At 41.5% G+C, this 26,112-nt stretch overlaps 1 protein-coding gene across 15 annotated transcripts in view; it reads left to right on the top strand.

Moving 5' to 3' along the window:
- The window catches only part of AUTS2 (activator of transcription and developmental regulator AUTS2), a 1,174,081-nt gene that overhangs the window by 498,845 nt on the left and 649,124 nt on the right, over positions 1–26,112 (top strand). For 12 of the 15 annotated variants that reach the window (XM_039507742.1, XM_039507744.1, XM_039507745.1 and 9 more), the window contains one exon: positions 1,302–1,511. In XM_039507742.1, coding sequence (XP_039363676.1) covers positions 1,302–1,511 — 210 coding nt within the window. The remainder of the gene's footprint in view (positions 1–1,301; positions 1,512–26,112) is intronic. The other 3 variants (XM_039507750.1, XM_039507737.1, XM_039507748.1) reach the window with 1 other exon arrangement.

A 26,112-nucleotide genomic window follows, 5' to 3' on the forward strand; every position in this document is an offset into this window, starting at 1 on the left:
ATTACCAAGGATTTGTGAGGGTGTCGTCAGCCAAGAGTTGATCATAAGAGCGGCCATACTGGATCAGATGAAAGGTCCATCAAGCCCAGTATCCTGTCCTTTGACAGTGGCCAATGGCAAGTGCCCCAAAGGGAATGATGAACAGAGAGGTTATCAAGTGATCCATGTCCTGTGACCCAATCCCAGCTTCTGGCAAACAGAAGCTAGGGACACCATTCCTGCAAATGGCAGTTCATGCAAATGGCAGAGGTCGGGGTCAGTGACAAAGTTTGGACCTAGATGTAAACTTCCCCAAACACTTGTGTGGGTAGGTGGGTGAGTGGTTCAGGTGGGCCTTACTCAAAGCCCACTGAAGTAATTGCAAAGACCCCCGTTAACTCCAATGGGCTTCGGATCAGGTCTTTGTTTTGCTTTGGGCCCAAATATAAATGTGCTGAAAGAAATTTGAAAGTCTAGAGACTGCTTTAAAAAACACGATGTTTGTTAATTTAAGCATTATAAGCCCATGTTGACTTAATAAATGTGCAAGCAGTTGATAAATGGGTTGTGTTTGCAAATATTGGTGCTGATGAACTCAAGCCATGAGGCAGGGCAGGATGCGGGTATATATGTGTGTGATGAGAGTGAGCCATGTAACATTTTAATGAGTAATGACACTTGATGTATCTGACCCCTCAATTCCAGCAGCTTGACAATTTTATTCTACACTTAAAGTTTTTTGGTTGAGAGAGAACCCAGTAGGTTCCACTTAAAGCTGCTTTGAACTTCTGTGGAGATTCAAAGCAGCCTTGCCAAAGTCAGTTCAATCAGCCAGCTGGAGATTCGCAATGTATAAAAACTTGCTTTGCAGCACAGAGTCAGTGCAGTTCCTCCTGTGCTGGGCCCCATGCACCCCTGATGTGGCCAGGGCTGGGGGATTTAGCTGACGTACTTGGTCATCCCTGCCTGGCAGAACAGCCCTTTAGGGCAGGCCGTTGTAGCTGGTATAATTTAGAGCAACCCAGAGGCTTCCCTGAGTTGTTCCTGGACCAGTGGTTGGTGGTTTGAGGATCATGAACCCACAAAGTTGGTTTACTGCTTCTTTTTGTGGTGCCTTCTCTGAACTGCACTGGATACAGAGAGAGCCTGTGGATCTGTCCCAGTCTTTCAGTGATGTAGAGCTGCACAAATGCAATGGGCTTGTTTTTTTAACATGAAAATAAGTCATTACCCAGCCTGTACCACAACCAATAATTTTGTTATTTCTCTCCTCTCTTTTTTGCCCCCCTCTCCCCCCACTCCACCTTCACCCTCTTGTGCAGAAGGACGTAGCACTGAAGCCTCAGGAACGTGTGGAAAAGCATCAGACTCCTCTGGCCAAGAAGAAACGGGAAGCACTTACCAATGGGCTGTCGTACCATCCAAAAAAGCACAGACTTAACCATCACCAGTACAGCTCGGACCGGGAAAATGACCGCAATCTTTGCCAACACCTTGGGAAAAGGAAGAAATTACTGAAGGGGCTCAGACAGGTGGGAGACAAGTTATTTGTTGGGGGGAAAGGGTTGGATATCTTCACTTCATATATAGTACGTGGAATCTGCTTACTAGATCCCGGCAGTTCTTATGCTTCTTTTAAGCACTTTCCGGTTGTCTTATTGTTGGGCCACTTGGTGTTTTTCTTTTTCATTTACAGCTAGCTTCTCTGGTAGGAGGAGAGGTACGCTGAGTGGGACTGTTAGATGGAATGTGAGGAAGGGAGACCTGTGTAATGACTCCAGGTGGTAGGTGACGAGCAAGCATGCAGGAGACTGCAAGTTCTTCTCTTAAGCTGCAGAGCCTCGCTTGGGCAGGCTGTGAGACTGGCAAAGCAGGGGAGTGCAGGGTCTCAGGGTTCTAAAGGCAGCAGAGAAGCCAGAGTAATCGGGATGAATCTGTGGTATGAATATGCTTCCGTTGACTTGAGATTTTGTGCACAGAAGCATGAGACTCCCTCTGAATAACAAGGGCAAGGTGAGGTAATTGTGAGAAGGGAAGCTGCTAATCAAGACAAATGGAACTGGAAGACTGATTACTGTACAAGGAGCTCGTTTGTAGAGTGTCTGTGGTACTAGTGTGTACTCTTTTGGGTTACTAATCACCATTCCCCTGAGCAAGAACTTCACACCTACCTTACATTGCTATTCTTACGGCAGTCGCTGTGGCTCACAGGTGAGGAAATGAATGAGTACATAGCATCCAGGATTACAGCACTGGAGCCTGGCAACTTGGGCTCATAATTCAACAATCTGTAGAGAGGTCTGTTCCTCACATAAAAAGGAAAAAAATCTTAGTGGCAGGTGTGATATTTCCCAGGAGGGTAAAAAAAAAACAAAACTTTGCTTCCAAAGCTTTCTTTGATTGAGAAATATATAAAATATCTCCTTTTGTATTTATATCAGTTATGTTTGGAAGACTAATCCTTTGGAGACTTTCGTATATTGTGTATAAAAATATCATACGTGCTAATTTGGCTGTCAAGCTGGAGAATAGCGGAGTTAAGAGACCCTACAAGTTCAAATTTGTCCAAAACTTATATGTGATTAAAAACAAGCTTTTACCTAAGATTAATACAGTTCTTTCCATGTCTGTTTTTAATTCCAATGAAAACAGTGAACGACTAAGCCCTTCTCTGTAGTGTTTGCAACCTAAATGTTGCAGAACTGAGAACCTGAAAGTGGAAATGACTATAGGCAAAGGCGATTTTCATTGTCTGAGCTGAGGGAAGCTCAAAGAGTAAATAACGTGCCAGTTATAAGTAAATTATAACGTGCCAGTTATAAGTAAATGAATAACTATTTATTCATTTTTAGTAATCAAAGTTGTAACTATAGATTAAAAAAAAGATTTACAGTATTTTTAAACTCACAATGTTTAGAACTAAAGTAGTTGGAGACTAGAGTGGTTCAGCACGGAGGACAACTTAAAATGCCTATTCTGCATGCATACTATTTTGCTACCTTTTACTTTTTTTTTTAAGTTAGTGATTGTCATCTTTAATAAAGCTGATGCAGCAATTGTGTTGTTTGGAGTAGGTATTGCAAAATTTGAGTAGGCAGTTGCCACTACAGAGCTGTTCAAGGAAGAGTTGAAAACAGTTGGGGACTTAAAATTGTGTGTTGAAGGACTGAAGAGGAAGAGAAGCATTTTCTGTATTCTGACACTAATTTCTGACTCTGTTCCTTTTTGAGAGGATCTAATTATTTTAAGTGTCTACCGTGGGCATCATCTTCATAAAATTTGACTTGTTACACCATTTGATTCCCCTGTCATCGCATATTATCAGATGCAAACCTTCTACTTGGCTCTTAAGCAATGAAAGAGTCAGCCTATGTGCTGATGGAGGTTATTTATGAGGTTTTTTTTAAGAATAAATATGTACTGACTCAGAAGCTATTGAGCTGACAGATGTCATGGAAAATGTTTTCACTTTTAGCTGGTAAATCTGAGCTTAATTCCAGAGGGATAAGACTGAGAAAAGACTGTGAGAAAGAATAAAGTATCCTACCCAATATCAATTAATGCATATGATCGAGGTACATCTCTTTAGATAAGAACACACTCTCATCAGCAGTTTAGGGGCTAACAAATCCAGGTGATTTTAGCGCTTAAACTGAGAGAGAGGTGTCATTGAAAAGATGGCAAAGCTTATTTAAGAAGACATGCCCAGAGGCATTCAATCCAGCATATCTTTCCTTCTCTTTTTGTGTTTGAATGCAAGTAGTAAACAACCTGCAGAAACTAGGCAAAGGAAAGGTTCCAAATGCAATTCTGTTTTCTGTATTAACGAAGCATCCTCTCTCCCTGCACCACTTCACAATCATACACCCTTATTCTTATTTTCCCCAGCCCGCACTCTTTCCCAGCAGTCAGTTGGTCTCCTGGGGTTTTTGGATGAGACTGATTCACACCACTGAAGTGGATAGTATTACAGTCACATCCGAATGAGAGGAACATAGGGCCCATTGAATTTAAAATTGGCAGAGAAGCAAGGATCTGGGGATACTAGAGAGAACATAATATACGGTCTGTGGGGGATCTGCTTTGTTAGGGCTATTTGGGGGGGGGACATGCATTAATAAAACATATTTATCTTGCATTTCAACAAGAAATGCTGAATTATCCCAGGTGTGCATGTTACACGGGTGCAAAATGATACAATCTTGATGCCGTCACTTGCACTCCCACGTTGGAGTGAAATTCTGGCTACAGTACAGCCCCGTTGGGAAGTGTTGCGTACCTTGAGATTGTTCATTGTTTCAGTGGTGGTTAACAGTCCTGGCTGACATGCCTCTGTGAAATCTGTTATCAGCTGAATGCAACTCTCACATGCAGGATTTACAAGATGAATCGCTCTCATCAAACGGTTTTCATTCAAGTCAGCTATCATAAGGGCTGCTAATTAGTTTTTGGAGGAAATCCTGGCAGTATTCATGCAGGTATTTATCCAGCTAGGCTGTAGTGACTACAGGTTTATTAAAATCCAGAAAATGTGAAAAAATTTTACAGCAGAAAGGACTTTTGCACTCTGCTTTTTGTAAATACACATATTAAATCCCTGAAGGAGACTTGGCAATATGCAAATATAAGACTCCTCTGAATATATTTTCCAACCTTTTGTTTTATTTCCTTAAAATTTATTGTTGGATTGTGTGGGTTTTATTTTTATTATTGTTTTAGCTTTGCAAATGATTTTAAATGCAAACACTTTGAAGAAAGAAAATGGATAAAAAACATTTATCATAACTTTTAAAAAATGACTGGGTTTTTAACTAGTAGCATTTTTTGTGCTTAGTATAATAAGTGGAAGGGAGAGCGTGAGCAAAGAATTGCACATGTGAAAAATAGTTGTGTGGGTCAGCTTGTCATTTGTCTTTACCCAGTGGGAGTCTGCATTGAAGATAATATATAAGCCATTAATTTTTTTTTAGTTTCCCGACCATAATTTCCCTACCAATTACTTTCTCCATCATCCCTAGTAGGAGGTTCTGTAGCCGCCTTTCCCGTAATGGAGAACTGATAGCGTGTGCTCCTGAGAGAGCATGCAATACAAAATATGCCGAGTATAGTGGCTGCTCCCCATAAAATACAAGCCTAACACTACTGCTACTCGAGCGGTGTTACGCCTTCTGCTCAAGTGGTAGAGCCCTGTGTATTAGAATGGAAGGTCCTACCTTCTATTCATGATGGTGACCTGTAGCAGGAGGTTGTTACTCTTACCAATTCCTCTGGTATATCCTCTGGTACGAAGTTCTGTTTCAAATGCTTATGGGCAGTTAAGAATAGGCAGCCTGAAAAAGAAGCAAGGGGAGCAGAAGATGAATAAAAGGAGTAATGGAGAGACAGATGAGCAGAGCAGCTTTAATGGGGATGGGACAATCAACTGAAAGAGAAGGAAGAGAGACAAACTCCACTGAAGTAGGCACCTAAAAACTATAAATATATCACTGTTTGGGGCTCATGCTTCAGAAACTCCATTCTATGAAGCCATTAAATGTTGCCGCAATATATGAATCATTTAAGGAGAAGGGGGGCTGTGACGCGTTGAGTCACAGAAACCCGATGTGCCAAGATTACTTCTGCCCCTGCTTTCCTACTAGGGTGACCAGATAGCAAGAGTGAAATATCAGGACACGTTGGGCGAGCGGGGCAGGGACAGACAGACACAGGTGCACAGCCCTGAGCGGAGCCAGAGACACGCTGATCCGCCTGGCCCTATGCTACCTTCCTGTTGATGGTGGGCCCATGCTGTGCCCCACAGCTCCCCTGCCCAGCCCCCACTGGATCCACTGTGCCCAGTGCCCCCCTACAACCCTTCTACCACAAATGCACAGTGCTGTGCGCACACACCCTGCCCAGCGCCCCCTGCCCGCAGCCCCACCACAGCTGCCCAGCACCCCCCACAGAACCCCCCACTCGCTAGTTTCCCAATACACAGATTTCCCCTCCCTCCCAGTGCCCTTCCCCACAGCCCCACCACCACGACTACACAATGTCCCTCACAGACCCGCACTGCCCAGTGCCCTGACACACACACATCTCCCCCGCTGCCCAGCACCCCCAACAGGCCCCCACTGTCTAGCACTGCAAAACACACAAACCTCCCCCACAGCCCAGCACCCCACACACACCTCCCAGACATTCACTCCATCACACCCAGCCCCCTTCCCTGGCCGCACTCACCAGCCCTCCTGGGAGGTCTCTGGCTCCTAGGGTCAGAGCAGTGAGGGGAATCTCCAGACTCTCCATGGGCTGCGCCCGCCACAAGCACGAGGTCCGTGGCCAGGAAAAGCGCCAATGGGAGCTGCCAGAACCGCAGAGCGAGGCTTGCAGACGCTGGCAGCACGCAGAGTCCCCCCCCCCCCACCGTAAGAGCCAGAGGGACCTGCTAGGGGGTGAGGTGGGGAGTCCAGTAGTGCTCACTGGGGCGGCTGCTATCCCGGGAAGCAACCGACAGGCTGGTCCCTCTGGCTCCTAGGGTTGGGGGGGGGGGTGTCTCTGCCTGTTCCCAGTGCCTGTAAGCCCCGCCCCTGCAGCACGTGGCGCTCCTGCTAGCGGGCGGGCGCCGGGAGCTGCCCCAGGAAGCGATGAGCGGCGGCGCTGCGGTACCGCGGCTGCGGTCTGGACAGTCCCCGATATCAGGACAAAGGGCGTCTGGACCAATGTAAGGTCGGGGTGTGGGATAAATCCCCTAAAATCGGGACTGTCCTGATAATATCGGGATGCCTATTTCCTGCCCTGGCAACTTAGGACTTCAGTGCCCTGCCTGTTTGAGCTGCAAACCCAGACTGAGGGTCTGAACCACGTCTCCTAACAGCTGTAAGCTTAACTGAAAGCAACTTACAGAAGTGTTCCTGGCTTTAACACTCAGATGTCCAACTCTCAAAGGGTCCAAACCCCAAATAAATCTGTTTTACTCTGTATAAAGCTTATGCAGGGTAAACTCATAAATTGTTCGCCCTCTAGAACACTGGTAGAGAGAGATGCACAGCTGTTTGTCCCCCCCAGGTATTAATACACACTCTGAGTTAATAAGTCGAAAGTGATTTTATTAAATATAGAAAGTAGGATTTAAGTGGTTCCAAGTAGTGACAAACAGAACAAAGTGAGCAAAGAATCCTGTGGCACCTTATAGACTAACAGACGTTTTGCAGCATGAGCTTTCGTGGGCAAATACCCACTTCGTCGGATGCAAGCAACGAAGTGGGCATTCACCCACGAAAGCTCATGCTGCAAAACGTCTGTTAGTCTATAAGGTGCCACAGGACTCTTTGCTGCTTTTACAGAACCAGACTAACACGGCTACCCCTCTGATACAGAACAAAGTGAATCACCAAGTAAAATAAAATAAAACACACAAGTCTATGGCTAAGAAACAGAATACAAATAAAACTTCACCAGTCCCAGTAAGCTTCCTTTTACAGACTAGTTTTCTGCTAGTCTGGGTCCAGCAATCACTCACACCCCCTGTAGTTACTATCCTTTGTTCCGTCCTTGGGGGTGGAGACGCTCTCTCTTTAGCCAGCTGAAGACAAAATGGAGGGGTCTCCCAGGGGTTTAAATAGACTTTCTCTTGTGGGTGGAGACCCCCTCCTCTTTCCTATGCAAAGTCCAGCTGCAAGATGGAGTTTTGGAGTCACATGGGCAAGCCACATGTCCATGCATGACTCAGTTTTTACCAGCCAAGCCACAGTCCTGGGACGGCTCAGATGTGGATTGGCATCTTCAAGTTCATTGTTGGTTTAAGTGGTTTTTGATTGGGCACTTAATTTGCACTTTTCTCAAGAAGCTGACCAAATGCTCTACTAGGCTAGTTAAAATCAAGCCAGTACAGAGCCAATATTCATAACTTCGAATATAAAAATGATACCTGCATGCAAATAGGATGAATACGTTCCGTAGATCATAACCTTTACATAGATATGTTACATGGCATATGTAGCCTAAAACAGATTAGTTGTCACATATACAGCCATAAGCATATTCCATAAAGCCTTATGGGGGGCACCGTCACAGGAACTATCTGTTGGACATTACCAAGTCATCTTCTTTTCAGGAATTATGTACTTTACCTCCTTGACTGGTGCCCCCATTGTCCAGGGAACCTAAAGTAAAAAAGCAAGTGATTTTGGTGGTTGATCTTTATGGCCACTCTCCCCCAACTTCATCTTTACTATAGCACGTGCTGCTATTAATTGTTTGGCTGATGTAATCATAGCTTGTTTTTCCACTGGTGTAAAGATGCTAACGCGCTCTAGTAATTCAACAGATCTTTGCTGCAGAAGATGAAATAACCATTGCCATGCTCTGCATTCTAATCTGTGCTTGTCGTTAATAGTGCTCTTTGCACACCCTAATACAAGCCTATACACAACGGATAATAGAGAATGGCAAGGTTGGTAGTAGCTGTACGGTTTGTGATGGCGTTGGTCTGGGAGCTAAGCAGATGGGTTTGATTGTCACTTGCTGTGTGATTCCAGCGAGAGTTGACAGTGGTGACAAGCGATTTACAATGTGCTATTTACAGTTTGGGTTTGCAGTCTTTCAGTGACATCTGAGTGCTCTTTGCAAATGCTTTTATTACTGCCTTTCCAAGAGCTGCTAATTGAAAAGGAAATTGTGGGTGGGCTTTGAGAGACAAGCAACTGTATGTATTGTATGTAACCCTCTGCGGTGGTTTAATTTTTTGACTGAAAACTGTGACTTCATGTCAGGAAGTGGGGGGGAAGACGCATGCATTTGTATAGCTTATGGGGCATGTCAGTATATGGTGTGCACACATCTATCATATGTTTAACAGTGAAGTCCTGATTCTCTTTCCACTTAACTGGTGTAATTCCACTGAAATCAGTAAGCTTACACCGCTGTAAAATAGCAGCAGGTCAGAGGAGAAGCACCTTGGAGTATACTGTGCGTGAGGAAATAGACATTTGTGCAATATAAGATGTACACGTAAGGCCAAATTCTGCCCTAGTGGGGGTCTAATTCTGCACTAGTGAAATGAATGGGAGTTTTGCCTTTGACTTCAGTGGCAACACAATCAGGCCCTGAGTGCTTTGAGAGTAGTACTGCTTGTGACGGGGCTTGACTGAATTCATTTTTTTTTATAATTTCAATATATAATAACAATGTTTATTTTAAAGCATTTTTCCATTTTTATTGATTTGAAATTTTCACAGTTGAAGGAAATTGTGGATGGCTGAGACTGAGGGGAGTCAGACAATAATTACTTAATGATGGGAGATGCTGAAATTCAAAAATTGAAGCTTTATAACCTGAAAACACAAATTGTCAACATCACGTCAGAATTCACAAAGTAAATATCCTTAAATCAAACTCTTAATAAGTTTTCATGTAGCATTTTTCCTTCTTTGCCTATCTGTAAATTTCTGTTACCACTGGAAATATTTTGTCATTGGTTTGTGTGTATACAGTGAAATTGATGTTTACCAACATTTACTCATAAAATCCTTCCAAGCCAACTTGTAACTATAGGCAGAGTTTGGCCCATAGGAAATATATTATGATTCAATAATACTTTAATCTTCTAATACAAGTTGGCATGTTTTACTTTTCCCCCAGTTCTCTTTAGGGTATTTTTATTTAATCAATCTGTGCACAGCTGGTTTTATTATGTTAAAAAGCAGATTCACTATATGATGTTGCAACCTACAAGGCATATATTCTGTGTTGTGATCACAAGTTAAAATAAAGGGAATGTCACATGCAACAAGGTTATAAAGAGAACGCTATTGTAATGAAGCTGCATACAGTACCTGTTGGCTTTGTATTTCACGACAGAGCACCGTTTACTTGGTTTTGTTTCTCGGTTCACCTTATTAACACCATCTGTAAAACATTTCATCGCATGCTTTTTTAAAATATGCTTCAACTCTTGTGAGGCTGGAGGCTTCATTCTCATGTAGTTTTTCTTAACTCAACCATTGATTTTGGAAAATCAACTTTTTCATGGCTTTCATTGTGGAAAATTTAGATTACAGCACTTCACCGGGTAAGGAGAAGACAACATACAGGTAACAGTGAGCAGTGCGCACACATCAATTGGATGTAATACCATGATGGGAGAGGGAGATAATAGAAGAATAAATCTATTTTAAGACTTAAGGTGTCCTTTGAAGATGGTCAGGATTAAGGAGGAAGAATTTCTGAAAGGGAGGAGGACTGGGCAGTAGGTGAAGGATGCAGTTGTGGGGTATGGGTGTAGAAAAATCTATATTGGGGCAGATACTGAAAAGAATGGCCCATTTGTCAGGATAGGTTGTGCAGTAGCATGGGTGTGGAAGGTATCTTAAAAAGAGAGCCTCTTTGTGTGAGTTGCCTTATTTGAGCGGGCTGGAAACCTTGCTGTGTTCAGCATTATCCTGTTCCTCCTCATTGTGTCATTGCAATGTTGTTAAGTGGTTGGTTTGGCTTTTATTGCTCCGCTGATAACTATTTCTTTGAAAGGGATCATCTTTTATTATATACACATACATATGTTCTGTGTGAGTGCGTGTGTAAACTCTATCATTCCATCTCCATTCTAACTTTCCTCTTGGAAATTACCATTTGTGACACACTGTGCTGAAGTATAAGCAATTTTTGTGATTGTGAATGGTTTGCTTCTGAGCAGAGGTCACAGAAATCTCAGCTGCACTTAACCCACACTCCCCATTTCCAGCATGTCATGAAGGCACCCAGCTGCTGAAAAGCATCCAAACAACCACTGGGGCCTAATAACATATAATTGAGCTCATTGGGCATAAAGGAGATTTTGGTATTCTGTGAAAAGCACTGAAGAATTATGTATTGCTGCATGCACCTATTGTTCTGCACTGCACATCCACACAGATTTAATAAAGTTCCTGGAAAGGCCCTTTGGCTTCCTTTTTAAAAACACACGCACATCAGCACAACGGGAAATCCAGAACCATTCACTAAGCCAAGCAAGAGATGACAGGATGCAGCTAACCTTTTCCGAGCAACGTGATGAGCTGTGCTTTGTGGTGTGCTGGAGCAAACACCTGCATTCATTGATCAACTGTTCATAGAAGCTGCCACTTTATTGAAGATTTGCCTGCAGTGACGTGTTGCAGGCTTTTCTGCCTTTATAATCACCAGTTTCACCTGCAATTTTTCAATGAGCAATTGAATTATACCTCTCTAAATGATACACTGCAAATCTGGCAGGTCCTAATTGCTAATGATGGTTCTGAGAGACTTTCATTTGACTGTAATTAGGTTTGCAAGCAATCAACTGCCCTTATCAGAATTGAAAACACATGTAATGTAAAATATGGCCTAGTAGGAATGTAGCATTTTCTTAGTTTAAAAGGAGGGGAAAGGGAGATATTTTATTAGCAGAAGCTATGACATGTTCTAACACCTTGAAAACATCATGTGTGAAATTAATTCTGTTCAACATTATGCCATCTGGCAATGTTATTGTTTTTATATATATGCGCTATGTAAAGTGCTTTTGTTATATATACATATAGCTATGTAAAGTGCTCCGTCCCCTTTATTTGCATAGGAGGCTCCTTTTGAAATAGTAATTGTGAGCCAAATTGATTATTAAGTCTATTGCTGCTAAATAGGTTAAAACAAACACTGGGAAGTTCCATAGACTCAAAATGGCTGCTCTGTGATAAACCTTTCCATCAGCACTAATGAAACTGGGAAGATATGGACACATTCCCCTCTACTCGCACACACTGCCTTTACCAGTCACTGAGCAGACATGTGTTTAAAAGACGGATATTACACACAGAGGCCCTGATTCATGAAAGTAATTTTCCACATGTAGTTCTACTAACTACGGCCACGATTCAGGAAATATCCCAATTCAGGAAAGCACTTACACACCTGAAATTAAGAATGTGTTTATGCTCCTGTGCTTTCCAGAATAGGGATCCTTTCCTGAATTGTGGCCATAGTCAGTAGAACTACATGTGGAAAATTACTCGCTTGCTTAAGTCTTTGGAGGATTGGGACCTTCATTAATTTCTCCCGTTCTCTGTGTGGGTCTTTCCCTCATCAGGAGAAGAGAATAAAAAAATGTAAATAGAAAAATGCAGTTTTTAAAGTAAAAACAATAACCTAGGACACCAGTCGTTTTTAGCAGTTTTATATAAAGAGACTAGATTTCAAGTGGACGGTACCCATTTAACTAAATAAAATGTCCAGTAAAGCACATGAATTTAATAACAAATGGATGGCCATACTAGGTCAGACCAATGGTCCATCTAGCCCAGTATCCTGTCTTCCAGTAGTGGCAAGTGTTGGATACCTCGGAGGGAATAAACAGAATAGGGCAATTATCCAGTGATCCATCCCTTGTTGTCCAGTCCCAGCTTCTGGCAGTCAGTGGCTTAAGGACACCCAGGGCATGGGGGGTGGTCCTGGACCCGCTGGGCTAATAGCCATTAATGGACCTATCCTCCAGGAACTTGTCTTATTTTTTGCACTTAGTTATTCTTTTGGCCTTCCACAGCCTTGGCAGTGAGTTCCACAGATTGACTGTGCATTGTGTGAAGAAGTATTTCCTTTTGTTTGTTTTAAAACTTTTGCCTATTAATTTCATGTTGACCCCTGGTTCTTGTGTTATTTATCCCTTCACATGACACTTCCTTATTCACATTCTCCATGCGATTCATGATTATATGGATTTCTATCATATCCCCGCTTAGTAGTCTCTCTTCTAAGATGAACAGTCCCAGTCTTTTTCATCTTTCATCATATGGCAGTGGTTCCATACCTCTAATCTTTTTTGTTGCCCCACTCTGTACTTTTTCCAATTCTAATATCTTTTTTGATATGGGGTGACCAGAATTGCAAGCAGTATTCATGGTGTGGGCATATTATGAATTTATGTCGTGTCATTATGCTATTTTGTCTTATTTATCCCTTTCCTAATGGTTCCTAACATTTTTTTATTGCTGCTGCACGTTCAGAGGATGTTTTCAGAGAACTATTGAATCCAAGATCTCTGAATCCAATATCTTTCTTGAGTGGTGGTCACTAATTTAGACTCCCATCATTTTGTATGGGTAGTTGGGATTATGTTTTCCAGCATGCATTATTTTGCATTTATCAACACTGAATTTCATCTGCCATTTGGTTGCCCAGTCACCAAATTTTGTGATATCCCTTTGCAACTCTTCACAGCGAGCTTTGGATTTAACGCTTTTGAGTAATTTTGTATTGTCTGAGAACTTTGCCACCTCATTGTTTACCTCCCCTCCTTTTCCAGGTCACTTATGAATATGTTGAACAGCATTGGTCCCACTGCAGATCCTGGCGGACCTCACTGTTTACCTCTCTCCACTCTCAAAACTGATTTATTCCGGTCCTTGTTTCCTATCTTTTAACCAGTTATTGATCCATGAGAACACCTTCCCTCTTATCCATACCTGCTGACTTTGCTTAAGAGCCTTTGGTGAGGTCCATGTCAAAGGCTTTCTGAAAGTCCAAGTGCACTGTATCCACCAGATCACCCTGTCCACGTGTATGTTGAGTCCCTCAAAGAACTCTTGTAGATTGGTGAAGCATGCTTGCCCTTTACAAAAGCTGTCTTGACTCTTCCCCAACGTATTGTGTTCATCTATGTGTCTGATAATTTTGTTCTTTACTATATTTTCAACCACTTTTGCCTAGTACTGAAGTTAGGCTTATCACCCTTTAATTGCCAAGATGGTCTCCGAAGCCTTTTAAAAAAAAATCAGCATTAGATACCATAGTTAGTAGTTCTACAATTTCATATTTGAGTTCCTTTAGAATTCTTGGATAAATACCATTTCGACACCTCAATCTGGGACAGCTCCTCAGCTTTGTCATCTAAAAGGAATGGCTCAGGTGTGGGAATTTCCCTCATCCTTTGCAGTGAAGACCAATACAAAGAATGAATTTAGCTTCTCTTCAGTGGCCTTGCCTTTCTTGACAGTCATTTGCCAATAACATTCTGAAAATGCAAACATTTGAGTGAAAGAAAAAAAAATCCAGGATATATTTCTAATCTTGCCAAAAAGCATCCCTTTAATTCAGGGAAGGTTTTCAAAAGTAAGATGTTAAATCAAAATCAAATTGGTTTATTCTGATCTTACAGACTAAATGAGTCTCATATCTCAATTTTAAAAAATGAAGTGACTACAGTACACAGTTCTAATAAAAATGGGAATTCTATTATAATTGCCAATCAATCTGTTTTAATGTTTTATAGTTCTCCCCCTCCCCCCAATACATGTTCTACTCTTGTAAACCACCTTATTGCTTCCTGCTTGTTTACAGGCTTTTAACAAGTCAAGCAGCTTTCAGATTGCTTTGATGTTAATTATAGAACATGTTCAATAGGGTTTGGCAGGTGAAGGAAAATAGCTCCTATGCTTAAGAAAATAAATAATAAAAGAACAAGTGCTCTGTGCTGTGTTTTTGAAGGAGACCATGACGTGATTCTTTTTATACTTGATACTTAGGTTTCATGGTGGAATATTTTCTCATTGGCAATTTTTTTTTAATTTGTATAATACTTTATTGTTTTGCATCCATTTTTTTAAATCCCATGTTAATTATGTCAGCTCCCACTGATACTAAACAGAAGCTATACGCCTCTATCAAAAAGAGAATGATCCTTGTAATTATGAATAGGCCAGTGCCTCAACATTCAGGCATGCAATCCAAACTTGACATAGGTAGAAGGTCTTAAGAACCAAGGCTTTGTTTCATCCCACATAACCTCTGCCCCTGCATCAGTTTTCAACTATCCCTAGTATCAGGTGTGTTCAGGTCTGGGATTTTAGTCTGGGCTGATGTCTGTTCATAGGGCCAAATTATTTTCTGGTGTAATTCTGATTATTCAGTGAAGTTAGAATTGACTACAGGGTGTTACACAAAATGTTCCTGGAGGTAACTTATAAACTGAAGAACCTTTGTCATCTAAGAATTTCCCTGCAATGTACCTAAAACCATGTAAGACAGAAAGTTGGAAGACAGGTTCAAGATATGCCTCCCCCAAGGGTGACCGCATAGTGTAGTGGCAATAGTATGGGAACTGGAAGTTAGGACCTCCGCGGTCTATTTTGGCTCTGCCACGTACTACTGTGTGAAAGACATTTAGCCCCTCTGCACCTCAGCTTTTAAATTGGGGTTAATAATAAAGCACTCATCTGCCAATCAGGTGCAGAGAGGCTTAGTAAATTTAATTTGTAAAGCGTTTGGAACCTCAGATGGAAGGTTCTACGGGGGGCAGAGGGAGGGAGGTATATTAATAGAAATATTGTACAAGGCAAAGCAGTTTAGCCATTGGCACTGACTGTATAGTACCTATGAAATATAAATGCTATTGAGTGGCATGAGATTAATTGGGAAGCTGATGTAAGACACAGGCATAATGTTACCTTTATTTGTAAATATGGTATACTTCTAAATTAACATATATGGATGAAAGGTGCAATCTAATTATAAAATGCTATTGTTGCTAGATCTGCAGTAAAATTTAGTCCAGTATTTCCCTATAATAATCACAATGTTGATGAAAAGATATTTTCTATATTGAGACTTGTGCTTGCAATGTTTTAAATGAACCTGTACTGTACTGCATAATAAATATTGAAAATGACCCCCTCAAACTTTCTACTTTATAATAACAATACACTTTGGTATAATTATTACTGTGTGGTATTATTGGCCTGCAGTAGGTACCAGTGGATGTCATTTTCAAAAGCGATAAATGGAATTGCATCTTGCATGCTGTTTTAGAGCACTCATAAAGCATTTCTTGGAGAATAAAACAATGAGATTTCAGGACCTCGTTGGGAGAAAGAGGCCATACCTATCCATAGCAATTTGAGGTGTATAATTTTAAATCTTTTGGATTTAAATCATGAAAATCTGTTTCACATGAATAATTCAAAAAGACCTGGTTTAATGGAATTATTTTCGACCTGTGTATATTAAACAGCCAACTTGCATTTCCAGTTCTGTTTAAGACATTATTGCTGGGAATTTTCTCATTGCAAGGAAATAATCATTTTTGTCTGCTTTGGAAAATAATTGTGCTGCAATTTTTATTGTGCCTTTGAATGCATGAGGGTTTTTTAAAATCTCTTTTATGTTTAAAATTCTGGCTGGAGAAAAATAGACCCCTCTGTACAGTAGCTCCTAAAATTGAATTTGGAAAGAGTAAATCTTGTACTATCTCCATTAGGAAAATGGCAGTATTCTGCCATTTCCTGATGTTATTCAATTACTTATTCTGCCCTTGCTTTTAGTGTAAATTGTATATTTTAGCTCATGACCTTTGACAGCAAGTTGAATTACAAGTGAAGGTTCAATGAATTTTTCTTAAAAGCATTCAAATGTAGGAAAGTTTCTGGTTTCCTGTGGTCTTTATAGTATAGTATAGTATAGTACACGTTCCTTGGAAAAACCTTATTACATTTAAATTTGGAAACCCGTCTTTACTCCTTTTCTTTGGTCAACAGAACCTTTTAGGATGGCTGCTCTTGTTGATACATGTGTTAAAATTAACAATTCATCTTTTTATTTTATGCCAATAAGTGCAGTGTTTGTTTAATTTATCACTAACTCTTGTTTGGATTGGGTTAGCACTCGAAGAAAAAATATTTGACTTGTAACATGATTCTCTTGATATTAACTGCTGAGAAGTGATTTTATTAGAAGACCTCCTCAGGTTTGTTTAACTGTTCTACCTCCATCTATACCCCTCCATACACTACCAATTTTTATACTTCTAAAAATTCTTCAATGTGTTTAAGTCTTGGGATGGAGAGTAAAAATGTTTTTTGTCAAGCACTCACATGGGAAATGACTAATCATAATCGTGCTGAAAAGAGGGATGGCCCTTTCTATAAAAACATGACACACAATGCTCCTGAATGGCTGTGCCCAGCTGGTTGCAGCTTTTGTGTTTTTGGTTAAACATTGTTACATTCCTCATGGTTTCTTTTCCACAGATGAATATGAATCCAGAGAACTCTCTAAGAAATGCCTGTTTATAAATAATGCTGTGTGTGTGTAGGTAGGTAGGTAGTTACATGTATGAAACCTACAGAAATACATCTACAATCCAGTTAAAATACATAATGTGAAAAGAAGAGTATACTTAGATAAATCAAACACTGCAGATAAAAGGGACCTGGCTTTCATTTCATACCAATGTTTACTTCAGTGAAAAGACAGTAGCTAGGGGCGCAAGTTTCGAAAGCTCCTAAGTCCCATTTTGATAACTGACTTGGGCACTTAAGTCTCATTTCAGGTTGATGGGATTTAGGTTCTTAAGAGTCCCAAGTCACTTTTGGAATTTTACCCCTTATTTGATTTTCTTACTCTAGTGTAAATCAGGAGTAATTGGTGTAAGCAACAGGAAAATCAGGTCCATTGACTGAAATAAAATTACTTCTGATTTACAGTGGTATAAGAGTGGAAAATCAAGCCTCATAAACTTGCCAAACTGTATAGTGTAGTCTTAGTATCTGCAAGTGACTTTATTTAAGCACCTCTTTATTCTACCCTCCCCCCCATGCCTGCTACCCCCTAGAAAGGTGGCAGATGGAAATGGATAAATAAAAAGCAAGATAAATGAACAAAAAGTGCCTATATCCATATTTGTTCAAGTTTATAGATTAACCATGCTGCAAACGTGATTTCTATCAGAAAACAGCATATCTTCTCTTATAGTCTGATTAGACCCATCTTGGGCAAATTCTAGCGCACACATTCACAGGCCCTAAATCACATTATATCCATTAAGACCCAAGCAGCATGGATACAAAAAGAAATCATGAACAATTGGTTTCCTTGAGTGAAGCCCAAAACTTACTTCAAGCTCTATGGAACTGGAGAAAACATAAGAACATCAAGACAGACACCAGATACATTATTAACACACATGCTAAAGCCAGCAGAGCCATACCCAATTACATAAACATGCTGAAGCAGCTTCCATGATCTACAAGATATGGGATTTCACGTTAAACAGCTCCTCAATCTGCAATACATTTAGAACATGCCCTATTCAGTTTCCATATTCAACTGTCTGAGACCATGAAGTTCAGTTTTATGAAGTAGGAATCTGTGTGTCACCCACAAAATGTACAAGTTGCAGTAAGCCTGGAACTTTTCAGAATACGGATATTTTAAGTCAGGTAACAGCCTGTCTATGAGTTCGGAACTCATGCCTAAATTCTGGAAGAAAGAGACGATGATCCTAAAAGTCGCATTCCTTAATAAGCAAACAAAATAGCAGTATTCTTCCTTTCTCTTATAATTATGGAAGTGGCCTGCTACCAATCCTAATTTCTGTATCATTTACATACCCTGGAAATCTAGTCCAGTGTCTGTCTTTATATCCAGCTGCAAAATCTTCAGCCATTTGCCCAAATGCCCAGTTGCTTGGTGGCCTAATTCAGGCCTGCTTGCCCCAGTGCAATATGAGGCAGGCTTGATACAAGCCCACACCTGACTATCTATGGACACAGTTATGTAGGCTGGCGGAGCATACACTGGTAGAAGAGCATCGTTTCTTTAGGTTGTACTATTCAGCAAGTTATTGCAAGATGACGTTTTCTCCTGCTTGTCCGGGCCTGATTGCAGCAACGTCAGACAGTTGTGTGGGGGAGGACCCTTCTTTTAATATATAAAGGTTATTAACCTTCACTATGACTTATTTATATTTTTAGGCCCAGATTGTGAGACCCTTACTAACATTGAACAGTTGCTGTGGGGAGGGTAGCCCCATTGAATTCGGAGTGAGAAAGGGATTTACAACCTGACGGGCACAGTGCAAAGCACTTTCAACAAAGTTGATGGAGTTTCCATGTGTCTGAGCGTCCAAAGGGCTGTTTGGCTCTTCAGTCCTGGTACTGTGAAACCTTATCCCAGGCTGCCTAACGCACTGTTCAGCCAGCTTTGATGCATACTGTAAAATGCCCCTGTGAATACAGTGGGAAACTTAACCTCCTTGAACTGGTTTTGTTTTAGCCTTCAAAGCCGGACTCTCACTTCCATGCATTCAGATTAGGGAGGCAATGTTGTGATGATGTGGTTCAACATGGCAGTGATTTTTGTTACGATGCTTAATTGGATGCAAGCATAATTGCACTGTGAAAGGCAGCGTGGTCTAGTGGCTGTTGACTGGGGACTTGGGAGACCTGGGTTCCGTTCCCAGCTCTGCCACTGAACTGCTGGGTGTGACCTTGAGCAAGTCACTTTACACATCTGTGCCACTCTCTCTCTTCCCACTATTTGGCTGTTTAAGCTCTTCAGGAAAGGAACTGTTCTGTTGTGGTGTATTTGTATAGTGCCTGGCACATGGAGACCTCAGAACAATACAAATAAATAATTATGAACCCTGCAATCTGAGATCCTTTCCTTATGGAAAAACAGGAGTTGGGTTTTAAAGTAGGGTTAGCTGTGCTTTATGCTTGATCATCAGTGGGGGTGCTAAATCAGAGCTCTTAAGAATTAAAGCCTCTGCCCCTTGAGCTAAATGACCCATCCTCTAGCTGGCATCTGTAACAATCTTACGTTCTCTGTGGATCACATATCATGGACTGGAGCCTGAATTGCTCCTGGGTCATACATCCCTTATCCAGATACTATTAATATCTATTAAACAGACTTGAAATTAGATTTTCATAATGAAACCTCAAACCAAAAGCTGGGGCCAAATTGGCTGATGTTCATGAACTCTTGCAAAGCTGGGCTGAGCATCAAGTGCCTGAACTGCTTTAGGTTTTGGGTTAGAAGAATGTAAAACTTTTTTTTAGCTTCTCAGAGTTTTTACAGAAAACGTGTCAGATTTGGCTGGGTTTCATTATATGTGAAAAGCAGGATAAAACCGGGCTGGGGGGGTCAAAGCCCCGGGCAATTAAACTGAAGTGAGGTTTCTCATGAAGCCATTCCCATGGACTTTCTCACCGCTCTCACTCAGTTTAATGGTGCGGGTGGGTAAAGCGTCCCAAATGTGGAGCTTGAGAACAATGTGTCATAACAGGAAGATGCAAGTCCTACCTCCTAAACAGACTCTGGGCTAGATGCTCAGCTGGAGTAAATTGGTGAACCTCCATTGCCTGCAGTGGAGCGACACTGGTTGACACCAGCTGAAGTTCTAGCCCACTGTGTTCTTCCTCGGCTGTAGCTCAAGTACTGAAAGAGGATGGAGTCCTGAATGGTGCCACTTTTCAGGAAGGTGGTGACTGCTGTCAGGTGGAAATGCAAACCGTAATTAAGTCCATTTCAAACATGACTTTAACAGCTTGGGCCTGGGGGAAGAAGCAGTTGGCCTATTGTCCTGCCCTTTGCCCCTGGACTGTGAACATCTCAGAATGTGGTCCAACAAAATTAATACAGTTTGATTTTTAGCATTCGGGAAAACCTTTTGAGCAGGTTTTAGAGTATGCAAGAAGCTTACACTGATGACGGGCACATGTGGGCATGGAGAGGCAGGGCTGGGCAATAAGGTTTCCAAAGCCCACTGATATCAATGGAAGAGAGAATTTAGGGGGCAGCACAGGGAAGACCTTTCCAGTTTCTCTTCTCTCTATATCACTCAGAGCTCTGAGATTGACTGGGATGTGTCCCCTGTACAGCATTTACCAATGGGCATCACTGACCTGGCAGGACCTCTTCTAGGGGTCAAGTTTCCATGGCTCATTCAATCCTTGGTGACACTGCTGATATTAGCAGGTGTCAATTAGCACTATTGGTTATGGGTTGACTGATGGGGACACCTGCCCACCAGTAACTGGATTGAGACAATCAGCTTGTTTCCCATTAGGCCAGTGAACAGCTATCATCCGATGATGAATCAAGCTCTATTCACTACCAACTAGAGGTGAAAGGCTTTGTATCTAGTTATAAATCCCACACTGAGCCATCTGGTTCCCCTGAGGTGTCTGGTCATTTTGGATGTACTGTAAATGGGAAGTTGCTAGTCCTTCGGTAAGCTCTGTGCAATAGCAAATACTATTCAGAACCAAGGAGTTGGAAGAAAGACCACCTGAAACTTTTTAATGGTTTAAATTGTGGTCAACACTGAACTTAGTGGCTGGATTATTCCTGCAACTATAGTTTGAAATGTGAGAAACTATAAAATTTCCAGGAAAACTTCTTAACTTTTATTTATAATTCTAATTAGTTTAATCTAAAACAATTTGCTTTGCCATTTTACAGTGTTTGTTGTATATTGGGATGTTGAGTATTGTGGTTTTTTGTGTGTAATCCCTCTGCTCCCCACCCCACCCCCCACACACACACTGCGCACCTTCTATTCCTTTATAGCAAAAGTGTGCCAATACTAGAGTCCTGTTTGCTTGTTTGGATAGCACAGATGAACTTGATTCAGCCAAATAGCCACTCCAAACTGTCATCAATATAGTTTTTAGGCCAGTGGGAACTCAGCACCTCTCTTGCATGGCTTCTGAAAGCAAACATTGATGCCATTAGCAGTCAGGAAAGCCAATAAATGCTTTGCCCAGCACCTCTGAAATAGCAGAGTCTGGTTAAACAAGTAATGTGATCTTTGAATAGGGCACCATGCATCAGAGTCAGCAAATGTAGCTTCTCTCCAGCGGGCTCTGGACTTTTTCTGTCTTTGGATGGCGCCTTCACCTTCGTGGGTCTCAGTTTCCTAACCCTGTAAAACAGGGAGGGTATTTACTTCGTAAAGTGACTCAAGATCTATCAATAAAAAGTGAATTGGTTTGGGGATCTTTCCGCTGAGCCTCTTTCAGTTAGAGCGGAGGTGGTGACTATACTGCACTGGGAGTTAGAAGACTTGGGTTCTGTGCCCCGCTCTTCCGTGGAGCTCCAATGTGATCTTGGACAAAAACACCTCAGCTGTCTGTTTACCCTCTGACCCTTGGTTTGTCTTGTCTGGTTAGGTTGTAAGCTCTGCAGGGTGGGGACTTTATATACCATGCCTAAAACAATGTGGCTCTGATCCTGACTGGAGTCTGTCAGTACTACTGCAATACAAATAAGTATCTTTATCTTATTTAGGATTGTTTTCTTTTTAATGTTTCCCTTCCCAGCTGCTGCACCCCTATTATTAATATATCAAGGGGATTTTCTGTTTCTGTGAATGGAGGCAGCCTAAACACATTTTAGGGTTTTTTAAAGATTTATTCACATTTATCTATCCAGCAATTGAAGGAAATCCTTATGACTCCTCCATGGAAAGGTTTTAGCTCCCTCTGCAGTCCAAAACCAAACAATGCCGGTCTTTTATTTTCACTAAGGCATTCTACATATTCCTTCAGAGAGAGAGAGAGAGAGAGAAAGGGGATCTATCCACTGTACAATATAAGCAAAGCCATCCCACTGGAAAGCCTGCATCCTTTTTTCTGTTAAGGATTGACTTGAGCGTCACCCTGAGCAAAGCATGCTCCCTGGGAGGATTCTTTGTTTGAAACAGCATTTCAGGAATCCCAATTGGGGTGGTGGGGGAACAAGCAAATAAAAAATAGTGATTTCAAATCTGGCAAAGAGGCAGAGGTACTCAATGCTGGACACCTCTTTCATGTTACCTCTTTGTTCTCTAGAAGCTAAGCTTTCAGTTTAAAAAAAATCCAAAAACTGTCTAGCTGTTACGGTTGCTGAAAGACACTCTGCTCATGTTTTTGAGGCTAACTGATTTAGTAACTGTGACCTAATATACCCCAATATTCAGACCCTACACACTAGTATGCCTTGCAAGGTATCATTTGGAAACTCACTATTTGCTGATCAGTATCATCCTGAAAAAATATATGGCAAAACTGCATGTTTATAAAATTCCACTTGATGGTGTTAACACGTGTTCCAAACTGAGGTTGGCAAACAAGTCTGTCCTAAACAAAGGAATGTGTGCTCTGCTTAATGTGGATTTAAGCACTAAACAGTCATCAAGCAGGAGGGAAACTAAGGAAGCTTAGATGAGTGAGGGAAAAGCAGCAGGGAACATCCTTCCATGTAGACTTTTTGTCTCCTGGTACCCATCTGGAAATGTTTTTCAAGAGGCAGATTGAAAGTATAAAAAGGAGGGACAAACATCCCAAGGAACTCCCTCCTTCCCTCTCTGCCCATCGATTGCAGCTGAAGGGATAAAGGAAGCAACCATTGGAGTGGGGGAGGAGTCCTGACATAAGTAGTTTGGTCAGTAAGACTGTTAAAAGCATGTGGTGAGAGAACTTTGCTTTGAATTTAACATAGTTTATTAAATTAGAAGACTACTGGTGCCTATCTTTATTTTTTCTTGTGACCATTTCTGACTTTTTTATGCCTCATTACTTGTATTCACTTCAAATCTCTTCATAGTTAATAATAAACTTTGTTTTATTGTTTTATCTAATCCAGCGTGTTTAAATTGTACAGGACATTTCTGGAGGGAAATCTAAGATGGGGCCGCAGTATAACCAAAGCTGGTGCAAGCCAGAGTGTGGCTGGCAGGCTAGAGTTACGCACAATCATTCAGGGTGCGGCTTGCATGCTGGAAGGCTGTTTGGGAGAGGCCCAGATGGAAACTTCACTTCAGCAAGGTAGTGTAAGGCACCCAGGAAGTTACAGGGCAGCGGTGACACAGCTGCTCTAGTCAGGAATGTACCGTGGTATATCACAGTAATGTCTGCCTGTCTTTGTGGCGCTTTAAGCCATCTTTCTCATAGGCAACAAGTGCTACCTCCCTCCCCTTCGCGCCCGCTCCCCCCAAGAAAATGATGGACTACACCACCACCAAGGTGAACTGCCCCATTCATCTCACTGAGTGCTAATTTAGATGCCCAGTGACAATACTCTTAAGTGCCATCGTTGTTAATGCTCCTGCAAGCACAGAAGAAAGGAGAGGCAGGGTCGGTGGCAGCTTATTTTGGCACTCTGAGCAGGCTTGGGGGAGTACAATGGCCACTCCCATGCAAATCAAGGAGCCAAGCCTAGTGGCTTAGTAGAGGCATCAGAACCCCCACTTCTTGAGTTTGGCTTCCCCATCAAAAGAAGTCCAGTGGAACATATTAATCCCACCTGGGGAAGCCAAACTCGTGGAGCCCCTCGGAGTCCCACAGAGAGAGAGAGAGCGCCCAGAGGGTATATGTAATCAATCGTCCTTTGAACATCTGCATAATCTACTGAGAGTTGCATCTTGTGAGCGGAGCTTGGAAGAGTACCACTAGTTTCTCCATCCTACCCACCACAACCATCTTGACAACAGCCTACACAATGCGTAGCCAAAATGTCAGGAAACATGCTTTTTAAGATCAAATAGTGGCAGCTGCAATAGCTTTTGCTGCCTTCTCATAACAGCAGCAAAAGGAGAGCAAAGAAGAGAACTAATAAACTATATTTTACACTGTAGTGAACGTTACGGATATATAAATCTGATTTTTTTTAAATGTTATAGAAGGGTAATAAACATTTTGAAGATTGGTTGGGGGAAAGATTCTGATGATTTTTATAAAATGGGTGGGGGGTAGAAAATGTTAAATTCACTTTAATGTTGTATTTTGCCTATTGAAACATTCTAAAACAAACTTAGAATAAACACACAAACCATGGGTGCATGTATGTGCATTAGTTTCCGGTGCGATGAAGCAATTACCCTGAAATAACAAAAATTGTGACTTAAAAGTAAATCAAAAGCTAGTTATTGTGTTCATAGTAAATATAAAGATGAGGTTTTTTTTAAACTGATTATTTCCTGTTCAGCTAACCTTTGGAGTAGCAGCACCACAGAGATGAGGTGTGTGTGGTGCACATTTCTATGTAAAACTAGGTTTAATCATCCTGGCAAATAAAATCTGTTATGCATCATTTTTTATTAAAAGATTCCAGGCCCGTGCACAAAAGAAATGTGTATTTTTCCTAAAGAACTGAGCCCTGCATATTTATTCCTTTATTAATAATTTGATATACCAGGAGCCAGAATCAGTATATGGATTTTGTAACACAAAATAAACATTACTTATATTAAGTTTGATAGAGATGCTGATCTGAAAACCTGGAGATTTCCATTTAATTTCTTCAGCTGAACTTTTGACCTCAGTCTTTCAGAGAGCTTGAGAGAGAGAGAGAGAGAATTTGTTATACCTAAGAATGAAAATTTGAAGAAGCAGAAAACACATCTTCAGAATTTTACATTTAACAGAGAGGTAGGAAGTCATTTGGAATCTTTAGAGGAATCTTCTCATGCAGTGAAAAGTGCTTTCATTAGATGTGTGAATCATTGGAAAAAGCCAGCAAAATGAGCAGCTAATTAACAATGAACGCATACGTACCGCTTGTGCTGTTAGATGTCATAAGCTAAATGGGCTCAAGCTTGATTTGTACTGGGATGGGAGACCTAAAGGAATGGAGAGGAGACAACCCAGTTGTCTTGTTGCTAAAAGTGGTGGTTGTGTTTTCTTGGATTGGTATGCTCCCCTTTTCCCCTTTCTCGGAGTCTAAGGCCTGGTCTACACTGGTGAGGGGTGAGCTAAGTTGGTCTAAGTTACACACCTTCAGCTATGAAAATAGAGTAGCTGAAGTCGACGTACTTAGAGCTACTTACTGTGGTGTCTTCACTGCGGTAGGTCGACTGCTGATGCTCCCCCATCGACTCCGCCTACGCTTCTTGCTCCGGTGGAGTATTGGAGTCGACAGGAGAGCGCTTGGCGGTCGATTTATCACATCTTCACTAGACGCGATAAATTGACCCCCACTGGATCAATCGCTCTGGAGGTAAGTGTAGACACAGGTGTAGGGGGCATTCTGTGGCTGAAAGCACTGTATTTAGATTTCAATGCAAGACTGAATGTCTGAGCACTTCTATCAGGAACTAGCCAAAGACACTTTTCACAAGAAGGTAGGTTTTAGACCCAACGTCCGAGGTAAATTCATTTATAAATAATTGCATTCTACCCACCTTAAATTCTCTTAGTACTATCCATTTCTTACATTGGTCCCAATTGTCCGTTACTCCATTTTTGCATTTGGGGCAGGAACACAGGGAGGGGAAGGACAGTGATTGCTTTCAGTTATCTGTGTACTCAAAATAGTCAGGGTCCTGTCCAGCCCTGGTTCAAGTGAAAGCTGCATAAAGGCCCTTCTACTTTATGCCGTGCTTAGTAT

The sequence above is a fragment of the Mauremys reevesii genome, linkage group 20 (genome assembly GCF_016161935.1).
Source record: "Mauremys reevesii isolate NIE-2019 linkage group 20, ASM1616193v1, whole genome shotgun sequence".
Classification (NCBI taxonomy): Eukaryota; Metazoa; Chordata; order Testudines; family Geoemydidae; genus Mauremys; species Mauremys reevesii.